General features: G+C 41.4%; 1 protein-coding gene across 8 annotated transcripts in view; it reads left to right on the forward strand.

Moving 5' to 3' along the window:
• Positions 1 to 16,068, forward strand: part of baiap2b (BAR/IMD domain containing adaptor protein 2b) — a 93,505-nt gene that overhangs the window by 20,599 nt on the left and 56,838 nt on the right. For 7 of the 8 annotated variants that reach the window (XM_042397876.1, XM_042397877.1, XM_042397882.1 and 4 more), the window contains exons 2-3: positions 4,367 to 4,442; positions 9,243 to 9,329. In XM_042397876.1, the coding sequence (XP_042253810.1) occupies positions 4,367 to 4,442; positions 9,243 to 9,329 (163 nt within the window). The remainder of the gene's footprint in view (positions 1 to 4,366; positions 4,443 to 9,242; positions 9,330 to 16,068) is intronic. The other variant, XM_042397880.1, reaches the window with a different exon arrangement.

Below are 16,068 nucleotides of genomic sequence, written 5' to 3' on the forward strand. Positions count from 1 at the left end.
CACACTCACACTCACAGAGCCTCAGAGACATTCCCCGGTGCTCCCTTGATACAACTGTTTATTTAGACATGAGAAACTCGGATGCTCTCCATCTTCTATATTTATTCTTCTGTTGATCATCCCCTTTCTTCCTGCTAGGCGGTGGTTCAGTCACGATGTTGATTACCGCTGCTGGAGCACTTCCACGGACTGTGTTTGTTCATCAGCCGACACCTTACGTAACAAAACAAATACACCCAGAGATGGGAGAGCGGGGCGAGAAGGGAATAGGGGGGGTATAAATAGGTCTGTTTGTCCCCTGAAATGCACAAAGAAACCACTAACCTCTTTATTTTCTCTTGTGTGTGTGTGTGTGTGTGTGTGTGTGTGTGCTTGCTGATTATGACATCAGACGTTTTTTGGCAGTGCAGCAATGTTCCCCAGAATCCACAGCAGGGTACTTTTGATCTCAACCAGTTTTCTAGTTTTAAAGAAAAATCTACTTCAGCCTCACACAACTCAATAATCCACCGATGATGTATTTATGATCAGTCCGTTTCAATCCGTATCTCTTCCCTGCTAAGCTTTTCTTTTTTTTTCACCTGACAGCCTATTTTTTCTTCCCTGCACCTTCATGTCATCCTGCCCTACTTCCTCCTCCTTCTCTTCTTCTCCTTTTTTTTTTTTTTTTTGAAGTTGTGGTTAAGTTTGCGAGGTGACTGTCAGCTAGCGTGCATTAGCAGGCGTCCCTCGTAGCGAGCAGCCGTTAAAAGATGTGTCCGTCCTCTCCCCTCTTCCTCATGCTTCTGTTCTCTTCTGTCCCCCTTTTATGTAATCCCACACTGTAAAATTTATTAACCTATTTAAACTTAAAACATTTATTTCCTCGCTGGCTTTTAATTGAACTAAATAAAGGCCTCTGGTTCCAGAAGTAAAGCAGTTTCAGTGTCTTCTTCGTCTTGGATCAACGTGAAACTCTCGTTTCAATCATCAGTACAAAAGATGAACATCTGCGTTTGAAAACATCTGGTTCTCTAGCAGATGTGTGAATCTTCTCAGGCCTCACGATTAGATTACGATTCACTCGTCAACGGTTCGATTACACGAAACATCTCAATGTTTCACATCGTCAGTTTTTTATATTGCTGCACACGGCTGCTTTTTCATCAATTAATAAAAGCTTTCAGATCGATCTGAGCTCTAGTCTATGATATAAAAAGCTGCATCTTTTCAACACCAGTACATAAACACACACATGTACTGGCTCCTCGACTAGCTTTACTCGTTGACACCGTTGATTTGGCTCTAGTTTCTCTGTAGAGTTATTTTCTTCACCTCAGAGTTGTTGAAGTGTTGCAGTGTGTGTTTGTCTCATTTGTTACTGCTGGATTTTGCTGCTCTGCTCTGCTAACGTTAGTCTCTGAGTGACGGTGTAGAACAATAAACTCCAGGTTCGTCTCGCAAAGGTAATTATTTAGTCATTAAATCAAAAAAAAAAAATTGCAACTGCTGCCTTTTTATTTGAAGGTGAACTGTAAGATAACTCCAGCGTGTTTGCGCTGTAGACTGTTGAGTTCTGTCTTTGTCGCTCCGTAAACATCACGTTATTAACCAACATTTAGAACATTTGATTTCTGACATTTGTGACTCGATTCAGAATCGTCCGTATCGTGATTCATCTCAGAATTGAGACATTTTAACATCTCTATTCTTTAGTTAAAAAGTTAAAGGTACAAGACTGAGACTGTTAACTGGAACTCTGTGTGCATTTCAGCAGGAAACAGCCAATCACTGAGCTTATAATTCGGTCACACGCGCTGCTAACGGCCAGCGTAAGCTAAAGATTATGGTGTTGAGAAACTGATTTGATCTCTGGTTTGGTCTTAAACAACTGCTGAGATTAAAACCTGGATCTTTAGAGCTAAAAGAGAAAAGCTGAAGACATCTGGTTCGTCTCGTCTGAAGTCGATTTGTCTTGAAATGATAAATGTATCTCTTTATGTCAAGTTAAGGATAAAATATTTGTTGATTTCACTTATTTCTACCATGATGTTTAAGACTGTCCTCCTCCGTCTCCCACTCATAACTCATTCCCTCTAATTTCTGTCTTCCTCAGTTCTTTGCTGCTCATCTGACAGTTCAGCTTGTTTCAAAGTTAGTAAAGAAATTCAGAGAGAGAGAGAGAGAGAGAGAGAGAGAGAGAGAGAGAGAGCTGCTGTTTTATAAATCACAGGGTTTTGCTGGAGGTGCAGCAGAAGTGAAAGGGCATCGTGGTCTGAGGGGGCGGCTGAGTCACCGCAGAGACAAAGAGACAGTATAATGAGTTTTACTGTACGTTCTCTTCTCTCCCTTCACTTGTTAACGAGGAAGCTGCTGCTTGTTGTGTTTTCTGGATGTGGAAACACTTCACTGCCTGTACGGGTCAATATTTAAAAAAAGATGACTACATATAAAGTGAAAGGTGTTGCTCATAGTGACAAAGTCATTGATAATCATCACCTGCAGATCTCTTCGGCTCTACGGGCTTCTTGTTGTGTCTTTCAGCTTTTTGTTTTGGTTTTTATGTCCCACATCTATCCGGTGAACATAGCGGAGCATTTAGCAGCTAAAGAGCTAAAGATATTTGTCTCAGGAGTCAGTGGAGACCAAAACTGTGCCATAGCTCATGATGATACCAAGCAGCAAGCTCTGGGGCTGTAAAATGAAGCCAATGCAGAAGTGCCAAAAACTGCAGTTCCTTGAATGACCACTTTGAATAGACCCCCATGTTAAAATGCCCAAAATTAAGCCGTAAAGTCATACATAATGACAGACATGGCTGCTTTGAGTGACAGGTCCGCTAGCTGCTAGGTGGCTTGTTTCAGCCATTCGGCCCCGCCTCTTTGCCCATTTTTGATTGGCTGGGAGTTAGGCAGCGTCACGCACTGCCAAGATGGCGACGGCCGGAGCGGCACCAACGGGTGACGTCACGGTAACTACGTCCATATTTTTATACAGTCTATGGTTAATACCCATATACATTTTAATGTGATAAAGGATTCGGTCATATTGCGATATTTACGGTATTGTGATTTAAGCTGTAACAACTTATTGATTAGTTGATCAACAGAAAATCAATCAGCAACTATTTGAATAACAGTTTAATTGTTGAAGTTATTCTTTCGAGTAAAACATTTATTGTTTCCAGCTTCTTGATTGTGAGTTGCAGTTCTAGTTGTGATGTGTTGACGTAGTAAAAAATATAGTTATTGCAACAATACTATAGAACACTGTGATATTATTTTATCACCTTTCTTATTCCACCTTTACATCTGAAACAAACTGAGTGAGACACTAATATGACTCTGTGTCTGTTGATTGTGTAAATAGTGGCACAAAAATCTGTTATAGCTGCTGTAAAGAACGAAAGTCTGATTTTAAAATAAGTCAATAAAGCAGAATTCTGGTTAAAAAATCAGATAATCTTTTGGGAAAAAAAACAAAAAAACATTTGCGATTGAACCATTTCTGGTTCTTCTTCTCTATATTTCTCTCCTTCACTTCATACTTTACTTTTTTGTGATCAATTATTCATCATATAAATAAATTCCTTCAAAAGGTTTTTTTTTTCTGAGTTGTGCTCATCACAGAAGGAACTCGATATGAGAAATTATAAAACACACAATGCTGCCTCCACATCGAGGCTCCGTGTTTATTGTCTAATAAACTCAGTTACATACAGAGAGATTTTAAAGGGTCAGTTCACCCAAATGAAAAAGATGCTGTAACCCCTGCAGATAGTTAGCTACACCTCCAGGTAAGTGAGAAAAAAGGTTTATTTATAATTTGGGTGAACTGACTTTTTTGGGGTTTTTTTTTTTCTTTAAAAAAGCAATTAGCAGGAGCAGAGTGCCAGAGGTCAGTGAGTGTTTGAGGAGATGGAGGGAAAACAGTGATGAGTCCAAATCTGCTGCTGAGCTGAAAGAGTCAGCAGCCAAAACCAGGTTTCATATGAATAGCGACAGCAGGACACACACACACACACACACACACACACACAACATATGAACCCCCCCGTCCTCCACCCCCTCCTCCCTCAGTGACTTGCTCTCCCTCTCTTCCACATTCTTCCTCCCTCTATTTCATTCCTCTGGTCCTCGCCGTGAGCTTGAAATGAATCCTTGCTGCACTCCTCTTCCTCCCGGTTGGCTCAGCTGACTCTGTTGTGTGTGTGTGTGTGTGTGTGTGTGTGTGTGTGTGTGTGTGTGTTCATGCCCTAGTAAAGAGTGGTGCTCCGTCAGTATAGCTCATATCAGTGTTTGCATCTTTCCTGCTTCTTGACTAACCAAACCTGCTGTTGTTTTTTTTTGTTTTTTTTTTGCCCCCCCCCCCCTCCCCTCTTTTCCAGTCCATCATGGAGCAGTTCAACCCCTGCTTGCGGAACTTCATAGCCATGGGAAAAAGCTACGAGAAGGCGCTCACCAGTGAGTACACCGAACCTCCGATCTCTTGTTTTCTTTCTGTCTTTGTCCTGTTTTTTTTTTTTTTCTCCTCCATCCTTCCTGTTTGTCCGGTAGTCCGGGCGAAGGGCCAACTGACCCGACGCTCGGCGCTGCTTTTATTATCCTCTCGATTAGAGACGAGCTGCGATGACGACACAGATATTCTGTAGAGTTGTTGACGCCAGAATCCTCGTTCCTGACGTCTTCCGGCTACAGAAGAAGCTAGTTTGATGCTCTTGTCTCTAAAGTGACAGCAGTGATGTCGCCCTGCGTTATTTTTTTTTTAAAATATTCACTGAAAGACCTTTGCGTGTCAGATATGACACTCTGGATTTCATGTCCTCTGTCATGATGTCTTCATGTCCTCACCTCCAGCACCTTCATCGATCTTAAATGTCTTCCTCAACGTGTATGTCCTCTGTCCTTTTTTGTGGCTTGCACAGGTGTGATTTTATGGTCATGTATGTGTGTGTGTGCGTGTGAGGAAAAGAGAGAGAAAAAGACTCAAGGTTAAAGACAAAATGTGTTGGAAATGTCTTGGGGGAGCTAAGTGGAGCATAAGCCAATGGGAAGTGGAACAGGAGGAGTCGTGAGAATAACGATGCCCCCTCACGGGGCCGAGGAAAGGAGAACGGACGGAGCCGGTATCCAGGACATGATGATGATGATGATGGGGTAAAAAAATATATAAAAAAGCAGGTGGAGGGAAAAGAGAGAAACTGACCTTAAGATGAAGCATAAATAGACTTTAGTGTTTCACAGACATTGATGAAGTTATTTCATGCTTCCTGATTAGACTGGAGGCGATCTTAGCGTTGCCATGTCTTTTTTTAGATAAGAGAAACCTCCCAAGCATTTTGAGCTCATTTATTGATAAGAAAATCTCCTCTCCGCTCCCGTTCTTACATGTCACTCTGCAGGGAGGAAGTTACACGGATTGTAATCATCTTCAGCGATGGTAAAGCGGCCGGACTCTTCTCCTTCGTGTGCTCGGAGGAGGGGGGAAGACTCACACAAGCACACAAGACCAATAAAAGGAGGCCTCACTCCCAAGTCTTGATAGATAAGGCTAAAAATATCCCTGCGACTCCCTGAGTGGGGATTACACTTCATCAATGCCAGGCAGCGGCACACAGGCAGGGTTTAGAGTGGAGCGCTGCAGAGCAGAGCAGACGGCCGGAGCATCTATTGTCGTCGGGGAAAAATGCCAGTGCAGCCTCGTTTTTTTTTTTTTTTTTTTAAATAAAAAACTAGAACTGGGGCGGCAGGCAGGTTTGCTTCCCCAGAGACGAGGTGAAGACTGGCGGTGTGGTTTGTGGGATGTGTGATGCTTGGCCTGAAATCTTTTTATTGAGGCTTTATGTTGGAGCTGTGAGGTGGTTGTGTGTTTGTGAAGATGAAGAAGAGGCTACAAGTGTTTGACAGTAAACACTGATGTGGTTATTTAAAGGTCAGAAGACATCTAGCAAAGGTTAAAACTGGGTTACGTTTGGCCGGGAGGTGATCTAGTTTCCATCAGAGCTGCAACAATTAATAGATTCATTGACTTGTTGCCAACTGTTTTGATAATCGATTAATCTTTGTTCAAATTCTCTGAGTCCAGCTGCTCAAATGTGAATATTTTCTGGTTTCTAAGACAAGTAAACTGAATAATTTTGGGTTGTGGACAAAGACACTTGAGGACGTCATCTTGGGCTTTTTGGGAAACAATAATCAACACTTTTCCCCATTTTCTGACATTTTATGGACCAAAAAAACTGATCAATTAATCGAGAAAATAATTGTTAGTTGCAGCTCTAATTTACACATAACTGTTTCATACTGAATCCCAATTATAATTGCAATCAGGGCTACAACAAACCATCATTTTTATTAGAGGATGGTCCGCCAACATTGCTAATATTTCTTCTTTTGTTTGACCAACAGTCCAAAACACAGAGAAAGAAGATATTCAATTAACAATGATATAAAACAGCGAAAAGCAGCAAATCCCCACGTTTGAGAAGCTGGAACCGGGACATTTTTGCTTGATAAATGATTTAAATGATATAAATTATTAATCGATAATAAGATTACATCAAGAACTTTGAAACACAGTCATTGAAATGCTGTCAAAACAGTTATACGTGATGTGTAGAATAAAAAAAATGTTCAAAGTGCAGTGTTTGGATGTGTTTGAGCCGTATATAATCAGATCTTTCTGCTTGCTGGGAGGGAGGATGATGATTGATGTTGTTGGACGACTTGATTCAGAGTGAAGACTTGAAGACGGTCTGAGCTGATTTTAAGCTTCTTTTTTTCTTGTTTATGTTTCATTCACACTTGACACTCTGCTGCTCTGCTCTCTATCAGCTTTATATCACTGTTCTAATCCACTTCACACAACAGGCAGACCTTTCCTCCTCCTCCTCCTCCTCCTCCTCCTCTTCCTTCCTTCTCTCTGCTTGCTCTCTGTCACTTTCCAGCTGACAGACAGCAAACCATCTTCCTCAAGCTAATCCTTCCTTCCTCACCTGCCCCCCCCCCCCCACCTCCTCTTCCTCCACCTCCCCCGGACATCGATTTTAAATTAGCCGTGCTCACCCAGCCGTCGTCGCCTCTCACCTCCAACCCCGCCATCATCTCCCACCCGTAGCTTAACTGTAAGTCAGATTAAGGAACAGTAGAAAGAGGGTCTTCTGTCTCTGTGTCGAGAGATTTACCGGCTTTTTGATAAGGGGGAGAGAACATGAGTTATTTCAGAAGTATGTTTACAGACTGATGCTGGACTCCATCTTTATTTTCAGGACTTTGCATAGCGATGGTGTCTCTGTGGGTTTCACTCAGCTGCGACTCAAAAAAACCCAACTAGATGTGAACTTTGTGGGATGTTGGGGGTGTAAATACTTTGTCTCCCTCTTCTCTTGGTGTCCTCCAGGTTGGTTCAAACCAACTATCGATAATGACGGCTCTGCAATAAACTCAGCCCTCATCCATGTGTATCTCCCGGACCGGACATGTGTCCTCGTGTCATCATGGCTTGTCAGTCCCTGCGTAGCTAAAACCCCCCCCTGACCCTGACCTGCTTTAATTCACTGCTGCTCAGTGCCATCTTGTCCCACTTTTGAAGCCTGAGTCACTGTTATGTCTCAGCCGGCGTCTCTGGCCTGTGTGTGTGTGTGTGTGTGAACGACGACGCAGAGCAGAGAATAACGGCTGCCATGTTTGAATCGCGTTGTGCTTTGACGTCATCGCTGTGGAAGGTACGGAGTTGTTTTTTAGGGGCCTAGTGGTATCTAGCCATGTAGATAAGTTTTTTTGGTAGAGTAATGGAAATGTCAGTTTTTGAAAGTAGCACAAATTAATCTCCTTTCACCTCCAGGGTGATGGTGAATCTCATTAATTTTAGTATTGAATCCACATAATTTTATGTCAAAGCTACAGTATCTAGGTTGAGCTTTTTACTCGCTTCACATACAGGAGGTCCTGGAGTTGATAAGCCTAAAAAATATTGATATGATTTAAATCAATCAAACTTTATTTATACGTGTGGGACCTTTCAAACAAATCTAATGCAATTCAAAGTGCTTTACAAGCGGTTATAGGATGTTAAAAATAGATTTAGATTAATGCAAACTAAAACAACTAAAAAGCAAAAAAAAGTTAATTGAATAAGACAAGATAAAAGATGAAATGGGAGGTTTCAGATATACAGAAAGTCATCACACTAGAGAATAGGGATGTGCAGAGATCCCAGTATTTGTATTTGTATCTGTATTTGAATAAAAGTGGAAATAGGCTTAAAAATCCTGTTTTTTGTTTTTATGACACTTTTAATTATAGAATATTATTATGATTACTGAGCTAAAACTTTACTCATCGCCTCATTGCAGCCAGACTTATCTATTTGTACGCCCATGACACAGAGACAGCACACCGTGTAACGTGTAGGGAGGAACTTCAAAGGTGATTATTGCTTTGCACTTTTCATTTATTGCCTTTTTTTTTTACAAGCTAACTTTGTGGAAAGGAGAAGGGGAACAACAGGTTATGGAGAGTCTTTAAGAGCACTTTGCTTGTGTCAGTAGCTCAGCTTTATCTCTGGGGAACACCCCCAACAAATCATTTTTAACATATTTGTATGAAACAAATATTAGTATAAAACCCCCTATTTGTGCTTTGCCGAATAACGTATTTGTATTTGGGCACACCCCTACTAGAGAACAAGACCAACAAACGGTCTACTTGTGATCGGATTTTACCTTAATTAGCTGATTTATCCGATTATATAATGACACTGATGGTCTGAACCAGCTAAAAACAACAAACCTGATACTTGAATCTTTTTGTATGTTGCTAATAAAAATGCAAGAGGACAGAAAACATTGGTTGGTGTTTTAGATAAGCTAGTTCCCAACCTGGAAGTGGATCCAAAATGGACCAGAACCCAATCGTAGTGGTGGCAGAAGTTTCAGATACGTCTGTATGGCTTGATACCATTAGGGGCAAGTAAGAAAACGATTCTTTTTTAAAATGTGGGTGAATTTCAGTAATCTCTTAAAGATGTTTACTCCAACTTGTAGTTTGTGAGATTTAGTCTCTGTAGCTTTCTCTCTGTACTTGTTTCCTGTAGTTGCCTCCATAGAGCTTTTTTCTTTTTCCTGCCTGGTCTCCATTTTTCCGCCTGTCGCTCTTTATTTCCCATGCCCAACCTTACCTCTCTTGGGGGTGGCTGTAGGGGAGGGTTGCAGAGCTGAAGAAGAAGACCTTCTGATCTGATGCCCAATGCTTCCATGTTTCCAGGTGTCACATACGCTGCAAAGGGCTACTTCGACGCTCTGGTGCGGATGGGCGAGATGGCCAGCGAAAGTCAAGGCTCTAAGGATCTTGGTGAGTCCTCGTAGTGACTGTAGCGCCCCCCCCTCCTCCCTGGTCGGGGGGGGGGGGGCAAGAGGGGGGCTTGCACAAAGCAAGATGGTGGATGGGATGGCTCGGGTTGTTGAGCATAAGCAGCTGATGACCGATCTGAAACCGCACACACACACATACACACACGGCACTTTTTTCCAGGTAATTTAGTGCTTAAAGACGGAGCTTTAGTCCGCCTCTCACTGCACACTGGAGATGATTTACTGCATTATCAACCCCCCCTGCCCCTCCTCTCTCCCCCCCTCCCTATTCCCCCGATTCTTATACTCGAACACATTCTGATTTGGGAAGAATTAATTCTGCCATGTTCGTCACAGCACGCCGATTTGTTTAATCTTTTGTTTCTTTTCTCACATTCAGGCTCTCCGGTTGTTGTTTTTTTTTTACTACAATGCACCGCTGTGTGCACATAAAACATTCACAGATTCGTCATTGAGCATTTTGATATTCACAGGAGGCACATTTGTTCTCCATTCATAACAAGCTCTCAACATATTTACAGCGCTAATAGAAAATTCTTCCGGTGTCGCTCGGCTCTCTCACACACACACACACACACACACACACACACACACACACACACACACACACACGGCGTGTTGTCTGGTTTCAGTTGGATCAGCTCTGGTTTTGCTCATTATCTTTTTTTTTTTTTTGCTAATTTGCATAGGCGAGAGAGTTGAAGGCCCCCATTTTCTAGCTGATACACAAGTAGGAACATCTGTACGAAGCGAGCGAGACAGACTTCTGTGTCGCGCTCTCGTGCAAAAGTTGTGTCACATGCGGAGGAGTGTGACGAGTAGTGCGCGTAAGAACTTCCTGATGTGACTTAAGATAGCAGGCGTGGACTGAAACAGCAGAGGAAAGAAAGAAAGAAAGGAAGGAGGGAGGGAAAGCTGGCGAGAAGAAGAAGAGGGGTAAAACAGGGATATATATGAGGCGAGTGAGGAGGATTTCAAAGCTGCATTCATTATTCATGGGAAGACCTTTTTTGGAGCTCCCTCGCACTTCTCCCGGAGCTTCATCATTTCATTTTCCCCCCCCCACCACCACCACCACCTGCGTCACTTTGAGTAAATACTCAGTTGAGCTTGTCTGCCCGCTCTAATTTTGAATAGTGAAAAGCTCATTACCGTCCCTCCGCTCAGCTTAAACTCACATAATTCTCACGGTGATCTCGTCCCGACCACTTTAAAGATCACGGATGTTTAAGGCTGAGAAGGTTTTTCTGCTTCTTGCCATAATAATAATCCTGCAGCTTTTTTTTTAATGAACGCACACGCCTACGCTTCATCTTAAAACATTCAATTATTAAGCAGCACCTCAGAGTACAACTAAAAGGCCTTTGCACACCAGTACCCCCTTAATTTGCATGTGAAAATGTTAAAGTAGACACAGCATCATGTTCCGAAGACGCTTACAACCCCAAAACTGTCTGTCATTAATGGTTTTGAGTCTGTTTGCATTTTTTTTTTTTTTTTTGCATCGGCGTCCTGCAAAACGCTGACATCGTGTGCAAGGTTTTTTGTGCATACCAATGAATGCATACAAAACAATTTTAGACTTGGTATGCAAACTCCTTTTAATAGGAAATCCAATCATCCATCTGTCCATTTCCATCAGCCTGTTTTCTAAGCTTCTGTTGTCTTTTTGTCTGCATGTTTGCCTGTATTGTGTTTTTTTTTTTTTTGTTTTGTTTTTTTGTCGATTTCTTTTTTTTTTTTTTTCTGGCAGCCTAAGCATGACTCAGCAGCCCTTTAACTCAGCCAAACCTCCCCTCCTCCACCGCCTCCAGTCAAATGACAGACTAGGCTGAGCAGAATGGATTGATGCCGTCTCCACATATCAGTAGGGCTCAGAGCAGCTGTGGTCTGTGCAGACTAAAGGGGAGATGGGGGGTGGGGGGGGGACGCTTTATTGCTTTGTGGATGCTTTAGCCTGGCGAAATGCAGGAGAAATGTTGTTTCAGGAGGATTTTTTAAATAGTCACTACAGGCCGGATATAAGGTCAATCTGCAGGACTCTCATATTATTCCATAGGTGACAAAGTTTCCGACAGGTGGAGGATTTGTTTATGGGTAAGATCATGTGATATTGGGAAGCTCACATGAAACATGAAGCTATTTTCTCTCTATAAGTCACTCCAAATCTCTACAAATGTATTCCCCAAACTGACTTTTTAAAGGCAGAAAAAAAATAACATAATCATATTAAATAGTATATGTCTTGGAAACAACTAGATAGTTAAAATATGATACGAGATAGTTTCAATCTCCTTATGTGGATTCATTGATCTGAGATGAAGTAATCAGCCTCCCTCAGCCTGTTACTATATAATAATAATGATAATAATAAGAGGATTTTTCTTTTGTGTAGGATTTCTACATCTATTTTTGTCTAGAGGAGGTCAGAGAAAGCCTTGAGCTTTGTTGTTGTGGCACGAAGTGAAAAAATTCTCAAGCTTGCTACATGTATTAATTAGCAGATAACAAGGATTTTGTGTATTTGGTTGTGTGTGTGCAGAAAACGTGTGTGTGTGTGTGTGGCTGCACATTTCCTGAGCCAGCACGTGCCTGTGGCTGTGACCAGTGCTAAGGCCACAGATAAGGGAGGGTGTTTGTGTGTGTGTGTGTGTGTGTGTGTGTGTGTGTGTGTTTGTCAGGGATAATCACTCGCCCAGGGTTTTACCTCACACTTCATAATTGATGAAGACTGCAGGCAGATTTGTAAAATCGGCCAACTTGTAATTGTTCATATAATTGGGTTTTGTTGAGGGGGGGGGGGGCTGAATTAAGAGGGCCTGGACTTTAAACTCACATAGTGAATTCTGGCAGAAAGTCTCTGCCTGTCGCTGAAACAATGCAATTAATCAGAGCATTAAGATGAACAGTAGCTAATGGCATTAGCACATGAGCAGAGGATGTGGAGTTGCACGTGACGGGGTGAAACGGGGAGAAGACGAAAAGTTTGGTTTGAGAAAGGGAATCACTGGACTGTTGATAAATGATCTTACACATTAGCATCACTGCTAATATCCAGACTGAATGGATAATATCATCGCTGTGTAATGTGTTGATCATGGCTTGTACAGAGAATTATCAGCGACTCTGCAGCTCCTCTCGGCTTTAAGGAGCTTTATAGTGAGTTTCAGCTCATTGTTTATCTGTCCGGCTGCAACTTTGCTGTTTTGGTTCACTCTCAGTGCTCTCATAGCATCGTTTTGGGCCGCAGCAGGTAGCTGTTTTTAGAGAAAAAGCTCCAAAAAGCCACTGTACACTACCTGTTCAGCACCAAAGGGCAAACAGACACAGTTAGCTGTAGACTAGCTGGTGAACATAGTGGAGCATTTAGCAGCTAAAGAGCCAGATTTTTCCCTCAGGAGTTGGTAGAGAGCAAAAACAGAGATAAAAGAGAGTGAATATTGGACTTACATTCACCAGGTGGTAGACTTTTTTGCTGCCTCCAAGTGGCCAAAAAATCTATTAATGTAGGAAAGATATTATAGATTACTTGATAAGTTATAAGTCAGCATAAGACCTTATATATCTGACGTTAAGGTGGAATCATGAGTTAAATATGAAGTTTGGACTGAAGTACTGTTCTGCGTGAGTGAGTCAATAGATTGAAACTATGTGCAGTTTTTCCTGCAGCATAATTGAACATAGTGAACGTAGCTGTGCAAGTATGTGAGGTATCTGTTTCTGAGTGAAGCGGACAAACAGGTACAGCAACCTGCTGTAGCTTCTGGAGCCTGAGGATCCACAGTTTGGTGTTTTATTAACCGACTCAGGTTGAATTGAATCCTGGTCCAGATTCTTGTCATATTATTTGAAAACAAAACAAACATGGCGGTCAAACCCAGGTTAATGTCATCATTTGTTATGATGAGATGTTTTGTGATTTGTCTTGGTTAAGACTATTATATAAAGATCATGGTCACCATATAGAGGCTTGAGGATCTGAGATGGATCTAATGAAGACATATAAATATTTATATATCTCTTTCGTTTTGTGCTGTTTTTTTTAAAAAAATATTCCTGTAGATAATTCCGGGGCCACATTATTTCATTATATCCTTTTTTAAAAAAAAAAAATTTTGACTTGTCAACGCAGGAAAAGCACCTGTTGAATTTAATGATGGCTGCATTAGGTGAGTTAGTTGCAGGGCTCTGGTAATGTGTCTGCTGGCTCATTGACATGGGATAATTGATGGAATGGAGCCATTGTTAAAGTTATTTACACCTGTGCTTTTTGCTGCTTTTTGATAAGACAAAATGTCAGTGGTGAAAAGGGATGCAAAATGGCACAGTTATCAGCTCTATCGTATTGTAAAGACTAAAGACTATCTTTTGGTTTTGGGCGGTTGGTCAGAAAAAACAAGCATTTAAAGACGTAGACTTGGACTGTGGGAAGTTATAACAACATTTATCATTATTTTCTGACATTTTATAGACAAAAAACAATTTTCTCGGTTAATCGGTTAGCTTAATTGATAATGAAAACAATCATTAGTTGCAGCCCTAGTAAAGACCAGGCTATAGCTACATGTCGGTTGACACGTGGCGATGCATTGATGGAAGCTCAGTAGTTTCAAACTTCACTCTTAAAGTAATTCTCAGATATCAAATAAGCAAAATCAGTGTTTCATTCAGCTCAGACCCGGTTCTTAACTCCAGGTATCAGTAATACAGTTATCTGAATGAATCAAACTGCAGAAGAAGAAGAAGTCATTACATGCAGATGTTCATTGCGGTATTGTTGCTTCCAGTGTTTGTGATTCTAGCTTGTTACTTTCATTAGAAGTTTGGCTGTTTGCTGTGTAACTTTAGAAACTGCAGCAGAGGCAGGGCAGCAGTTTAATGATAGATTTAAGCTGCCTTCACACAAACACACACAAACACACACATAGTTGCATGTTCACTGTACATACACACACCCTCACATGCCGGAGCAGGCGAGTGCTCATACTGAGTAATTAGTACATGCAAAGAAAAAAAAAAAAACACCATTACACGATTATTATCCACTTCTGAGGCCCAAAATAAACTGACTCACATCTCCTCATGGGGACACTTGTTTATGGAGAGAGAGCGGTGATTTTTATCACTTTGCACAGCTGATACCACACAGCCCGCGAGAGAGAGAGCTCTGCACAGGAGGAAAATGATGCCTCGCCATGTTTCATTCAGTTATTCTTAATTTACACGATGCTGCATGACTCCCCGTGCGGAGAGAGAGAAACGAGATGCTCTACGACTGCAGAGAGAGTGTCATCCCACTCATCCTACTCCTCTTTCACTACTGCTTCTCTCTGTGTCTGCGAACGCCCCTGCATTGATGTGGGTGCTCAGGCAGCCCCTGGGAGAACACGCCAACTCTCTGCACACATTTCTAAAAATAGATGAAACGAAAACGCCTCGACTGGAGCCGCTCCGAATGAAGGAGGAGGAGGAGGAGGAGGAGGAGGAGAGACTGAGTACGATGCTCGATGCGCGCACCAAAAATGGCTCGTCGGTGATGTCAGTACGGCTGAAAACGACATCATCTTTCTTCCGTATACTAAATATGGACATAGTTGTGAGGGGGGGAAAAAAAAAGGAAGCTCCTGCAGTTCCGGTTCCCCTCTCTGACCATATAAGGTTCAAGTCATTCAGATGCAAATTCGGGCAGAGGTGGTACTCACTCGGTTCTGTGCTCTGGCATTCAAACCTGAGAGGAAGAACAGGCAGGGAGACAAGAATTTGTCTTTATATAATCTGTGAATGGCTGAATTTCAGTATCCTAGATGCAAACCTGTATTTTATGTGGTTTTATATCTCTCCATACATGCTCTGTTCTTGGACTTTACAGCAGTAGCTTCTCATTCCTACCATTTAAAATGGAAATAAAAAGTCTGAACAGTGTCACAGTCAGGCGTGCAGTATGTGGTTTAACAATATGGAGTTTTACATCAGCAATGTATGTGGTTTTATTCATATAAGGAAGTGGATTTTAAAATTGTAATTAAACCTTTATCTAGTCAGAAAAGCATCACTGAGATTTTCAAGACTGTCGTAATTCTTTTTTTCTTTATTTGGATCCTAATTAGCTTCCAAGAAGTTGTCACCAGTCTTCCTGGGGTCCCAACAACAACAGCACAAACAGCAGTTTAGAATCACATTGATCAATAAAACGATCAACAAGTGACTCAGAAAAGGTAGACAACACAAACTTACAATGAAAATGAAATTGTCACAAAAAATGTAATGTATAAAATCATATATAAAATACTCGTATAAGACACCCTAGAGCAACCTAAAGTGTCACCTTGGAGACAAATATCTCAATCTGTGCACCTTCCCTGCGATGACCTCATCCACTCTTTGTTCATTTTTTTACCATTATCAAGTTATCCAACGTCCTCTACTTCTTCTTCATTCCTAAGGCTCATCGTTTTTGTTTGTTACAGATTTTCACAGAAAAATATCAGGATTTTTTTTAATGAAAGGGATCCATTTAAATCAATTTTCATACCCATAATGTAACTGTCTTTTGCTGCAAGATGACACAGATCAGTAAATAGTCCATTGAAAAATGGATCCTGCAAAGTTGGTGCCTTTTAATTTGGATTGTTTTGTCAGTCTTGATCTTTTTTTTTTTTTAAAGAAATTAAAATAATAGGGCTGCAACTTTTGATTAATTGTTTGGTCTAAATATCCCA

The sequence above is a fragment of the Thunnus maccoyii genome, chromosome 20, assembly GCF_910596095.1.
Source record: "Thunnus maccoyii chromosome 20, fThuMac1.1, whole genome shotgun sequence".
Lineage (NCBI taxonomy): Eukaryota > Metazoa > Chordata > Actinopteri > Scombriformes > Scombridae > Thunnus > Thunnus maccoyii.